Source organism: Palaemon carinicauda, chromosome 23, assembly GCF_036898095.1.
Source record: "Palaemon carinicauda isolate YSFRI2023 chromosome 23, ASM3689809v2, whole genome shotgun sequence".
In the NCBI taxonomy this organism is placed as follows: Eukaryota; Metazoa; Arthropoda; class Malacostraca; order Decapoda; family Palaemonidae; genus Palaemon; species Palaemon carinicauda.
Window position 1 is genome coordinate 71,128,553 of NC_090747.1, and position 6,000 is coordinate 71,134,552.

General features: G+C 34.4%; 1 protein-coding gene across 2 annotated transcripts in view; it reads right to left on the minus strand.

The window, feature by feature from the left end:
* LOC137617166 (uncharacterized) overlaps nucleotides 1–6,000 on the minus strand; it is a 159,180-nt gene that overhangs the window by 109,275 nt on the left and 43,905 nt on the right. For both annotated transcript variants that reach the window (XM_068347021.1, XM_068347022.1), the window contains exon 2: nucleotides 1,001–1,399. In XM_068347021.1, the coding sequence (XP_068203122.1) occupies nucleotides 1,001–1,399 (399 nt within the window). The remainder of the gene's footprint in view (nucleotides 1–1,000; nucleotides 1,400–6,000) is intronic.

The window sequence follows — 6,000 nt, forward strand, 5'->3', positions numbered from 1 at the left end:
TCTCCCCTATATAATAAATGAAGCTTCTGGCTATATATATATATATATATATATATTTATATATATACATATATTTATATATATATATATATATATATATTTATATATATATATATATTTTTATATATATATATATATATATATAAGGTGTGTGTATCTGAGTGTATGAATGTGCATTGCTTACTAATCATTAACCTATGCAGTACTTTCATTTCATTGTCTTGATGAGAGTAGCCTATACAAAATTAATGCGATCCCCTCTTTAGACTTGAACATGCCAAACTTGAACTTGAAATTCCTGGTTTTCCTTTCGCATATTACATTAACCAAAAATTAGTTTACACAAAAAGCTTACATAAACAAACGAATATATCATAGTTTATGAATTTATAAATAGCCAGCCTGGTTCGGCATCTAGGACAATTTAAACTTTGTATTACACAACGAAGTAAAACTGAGAAGAGGTTGAACAGCAAAAAAAAAAAAAAAAAAAAAAAAAAAAAAAAAAACAGCATTTACGGCCCGAATGAACACTGCAAATACCATGAATTAATGTCTGCTGTCCAGTACAGTGAACTCCACGGAGTGCTCTGATGGCACTGCTATTCCCAGCAGATGTATAGGTAAATAATAGCCGGTACACACCCACACTTTTTGGTGAAATGTTCAATTACAGCCGAAATTCTCACATTTTTACCATCTCAGCAACTGCTATACCAGTGTCAGCAACTTTTTGAGGTAGCTTAAAATGATTGTAACAATAAAATTTAATACCGATATAAAAAAAAGGCTACATAATGCGACCGTTATAAAAAAGATAAGTTATACCAACTCTAAAGGAAAAAAATTAAGAAATCATCAGCACGAGATAATAAAAAAGGTTTATCTAATCAGACTAACCTTGAAATGCCATTCAATACTGACATTGGATATCTTAACAAGATTAATGAATCCTAGCTACTTGGCTCGCTGAGCATAATAAAACAAAAATGTAACTCACTGCTGTCACAGTTAATGGTCACGTTGCTTCCTGTGACAACCACCTCTTGTACATGTGCTTTTGGACTGCCTAGTTCTGCAGAGAACACCACCTCGTCCGAATCTGTTCTCTTGAGAACGTAGGAGTCTTTCACCTCGAACGTCACGTTCAGCCAGCCGCCCTTACCGTTGTCGTCTGGGTATACTTTTGCATCGAAACTGACAGGGTCTTTGTCCGTGGCCAAGATCATAACATTGTTGGACCTCAGCTGTAGGATGTCATAACTACCATCGTCCATGAAGTCGACTTTGAATTCTAAGAGCACGGGGTCCGAACTGTTTCGCGGGGGAACCCATGATGTCACCGCGATCTGGGGCCAGAACCACGGTACCACCACGCGCCCAGATGATATTACACATTCTGAAAGGTGAAAGAAGGAAAATGAGATAAATTTTACATGGAATTACTCAAGAAAATATTGGCGATAATCACATTACAGTAGATAACATAAAATTGCTTACTATTTTATAATGGTATTTGTATTATTTCATATATTATAGTTCGCAGAATGATGCGTAACTTAAATAAATATAATATAAATATTTTAATTATTTTCATTAATTCTGATAAAATTTCAAGATGCAATATAGTCATAGGATTTTTTTTATAATAATTACTTCATTATGAACATCAAGATTTAATGTAAATAAATCTAAATAAATTATGACACTACGTTTGTTTTATTCATTTGCCTCGTATTACTAACAAACATTTACCAAACGGAATAACGTAATCACGTACATAAGGAAGTACATCTCTAAGATATTCACAATTATCGGGCATATAGTTAATTTACAACATATTCGATTAAAAGGAGATAAAATTGATAATCGTATCAGTTAATATAAACAGCATGACATACCCACATCAGAGCCGTTTATAAAGGCATTTTTATAAAAATAGAATGAATAACTATATGAAATTCATTATGATATAGTTTGAGATACATTTGAATTGTGAAATACATTTATCTTTGTCTGAATTCTATTAATATTAGCACACCTCAAGACATAAGAGTTAAAAATTAAAGAATGAATGAGCCAGTGACCGTTGCCTTTTTATCTTGCCGTTACCCCAAGTTAGGAAAATTGGATATGTTGAAACAAGGAATTAACATCAAAATATGAACAATCAGTTAAGAATGTAGAATAATAAGGACCATTAGTAAATATGGTTAAAAGCTAAGCCTTTTCGTCTTTCATACCATACCCTACTTTCTTATGAGTAATTTGATCGTGCATTATTATAATCATTATTATCCAGCTACCTAATTCACCAACGCACAAATCTTACAGACATGCTCCGCTACAAAAACACAATGTGCATATATATATATATATATATATATATATATATGATTTCTGTGCACAATACATAGTCTATGCCATAAAAAAAAAGGATCAGCATAAAATATTTTTCACAACAGAACATCATAACTTTGTAAGCAAGATGTTATTACAGAAAAATATATCAAAGATATGATGAATACCTCATTCTCAGGCCTTCATATTACTTCCACAACGACTTCACCCACACGAAGGACAAAAGAATTCAATCTATTGTAAGAAAGATTGACACCAAAGGAAGAAACCATTTCAATGGGTAGGTGGGTGGCGTGGCCATGAACGAAGAAAGCTAATTGATTCAATTAACCTATTGCTGCAGACACAAAAGAACTGCGCTTCTTAAACGAACAACATTGCAAAATTGATATGCTGTATACGTACATACAAACATACATGTGTGTGTAAAAGCTGTGTACCGTACCTACAATTAATAAACAATATGAAATCTATATATACACAAATATATGTATGCATACACACGATACATGCATATGCATGATATACCTATACACACAAACACACACACACACACATACATATATATATATATATATATATATAATGTGTGTGTGTGTGTGTGTGTACAGTATATATATATGATAAATTTTGCACATTTAGACGTGTTTTTCAGGTTCATATAAGCCATATATTATACTCCTCCTAATAACTGGATTCACTACCTCGGCATCAGAGCCCCAAGGGGGAATAAGCTCAAAGATATTAGTTTCTAGTCGGCTGGGGGTATCGAACCTGGGCCCAAGAAACTGAGATTCCACTGACATTGGAACTCAGCCATTGGCCTCTTTGTGGCTGAGTTGCTAAGTCAATAAAATCTCAGTTTCTTGGACCCGTGTTCGATTCCCCGGCCGACCAGAAGCTATCACATTCGAGTTGATTCCCAATTGGGTCTCTGATCCCGAGGTAGAGAGAATCCAGATATTAGAAGTATAATATATGGCTGATGATATATATATATATATATACAAATATATATATTATATATATATATATTTACTGTATATATATATATATATATATATACACACATATATATATATACATATATATATATATACATATATATATATATATATACACACACATATATATATATATATATACACACACACATATATATATATATATATACATATTCCATCAGTTCGTATTTCGAGGGAGATAAATCTGTTAATGTGTGTACATTTATCTTATCCTTCCAGGTTGCAGCCCACCACAGAGCTACACTGGGAAATAACATCAAGGTCTTTCAAAAACCCAATTCGCTCGGGAATCGATCCCGGGACCTATAGCTGATGAGACGAACATCATGCATAAATAAGATTTGCAACATCACCTATCTAAAATTCCTTTGACGAATTAACACGCAAACAAGCAAACCATCCACAAGGGCTAACGACCAACCAGCCGTTGCCTTGTTTCCTATGCGAGTGCGTCGCTCCCTTTCAGGTGGAGCTGTTAATCTTGGTAGTTAATACGTCTGGGACACGCCATGACATCACACACACACACAAACAAACACATTCATGCTGCATTTCAAGGGGAACTGGGCAAATTCAACATCTCCCTCCGATTGTGTATTGATTAAATAACTGTTTGTGTTTCCCTGGCTCCTCTTGCATCACAATTTCGTCGCTTCATGCGTGCAGCCATACAATCAGTTCTCTCAAACAATGGGGTGAGTCAAAGCATCTGTGGCATGGCCTTCCACATTCTTGGGTTTCAGTTTGCTAGATTGAAGGCACACCTAGGTTATCTTCGTTAGCTTTCCTTGCTGTCTTCTTTTTGCTATTATTAAATAATTTATCAAATATTATATTGATTGTATGCTTATGAGATATATATATATATATATATATGTATATATATATATATATATATATAGATAGATAGATAAATAGATCGACATATCATCATCAGCCGTATATAGTCCGCTGCAGGACAAAGGCCTCAGACATGTCCTACCACTCTCGTCTGTATATATATATATATATATATATACAGTATATATATATATATATATATATACACGTTATGTGAAAATTTGAATGTAGTATATATAATAAGCTGCAAGTGGCACACATGAACCTAGGAAAAGTTCATGATAGAATTTATGGAGAGAATGCGGAAGGTGTTAAGAATGCAAAACAAACATTTTCATAGTGCAAGTGCAGAATTATATTAGATTATGTGTTAGAGCTGTTGGAGTTACAAATAAGTTAAAAGGCAAGAGTGTGTTATTTCTCCAAGACTGTTAAACAGCCTTATAAATGAAGTGTTGAGAAAGGTTAGGACAGTAGATGAAGTGTGCCATAAGATAGTGAGTTGTGAAGGAGATTTGGAAGGGTTGATGTTTGAAAGGACAAATTGTTCATTGGAGAAAATGAAGAGAAACTGCAGATACTGGCAAAAGAGTTCGAAAGTATTTGTAGGAGAACGCAGCTAGTGAATGTGAGCAAAAGGTAATGAGAGTAAATGGAAATAAGAACGGTAGAGTAATCAAAGTTAGTATATACTGGATTTGATTTAAGAATTTGAGATATATAGCCTGGCACTGGAGCCATTCAAAACTGGTAGTTAATATGGAAGATGGAAAAATGGTAGCGGTTGATTCATTTATTTATCTTGGAGTAAAGAGTAATAATGTAGGGATGAAGAGAGATGAGGTGATCCATACGATATGAGAAGAGAAAAAGGCAGCAGGATGTGTGCAAAAGACCAGGAAGAGACAAGTAGCCGAAGTGGGAATGCATGAAGGTATTGTTAAACCAACTCTCCTTTACACAAGTGAAGCGAGAGTACTGATGGGGAAACAAAGTAAATAAGTTAAAGCTCTTGAGATAATATGTGGGTTTAGTTTACAAGGACTAAGAAGAACTGATAAGTTGAAAAATGTAGAAAAAAGCGAAGGTAATAAAAGGTAATAAAAGGGGAAAGGAAGCATGAGTCACGTACAAAGAATGGACGACAGTAAGTTAGTTTAAAGTGTGTACAATTAGGACGTGACAGGAGGTAAGAGGAAAAGATGGCACAAAAATGGTTGGATACACAAAGTTAAAGACGTTTTGCAAAGGAAGGAGAATTGATATACAGGAAGCTCAAGAGGGACGGGTTGAATGGGACAATGAGCGTTGGAGGCTTCAAAGCTGATAAGCTTTTAGCGTAGGTGTATGAGGAAACGATATTGTTGTTGTAGTGATTCGTTTTGTTCTCCAGAGACACCCCATGTTAGGGGAAATGCCTAATGAGTATTTAGTCTCTCTCTCTCTCTCTCTCTCTCTCTCTCTCTCTCTATATATACATATATATATATATATATATATATATATATATTATATATATATACATATATATATATACACATACACAACACCAACACATACAGCCGCTACTAGTCCACTGTAGACAAAGCCCTTAGACATATCCTTATTCATGTCTGGGGTTTGGCCAGTTTTTATAACCACGCTGGCTAGTGCAGATTGGTAACAGTGGGAGATTTTCGTCTGATAGCTTACAGCAAACTAATCTAGTATGGGTGGCCCTACCTAGCACAACTTTACTTATCATGATGCGGCGATACACACCCTATTTACGTTA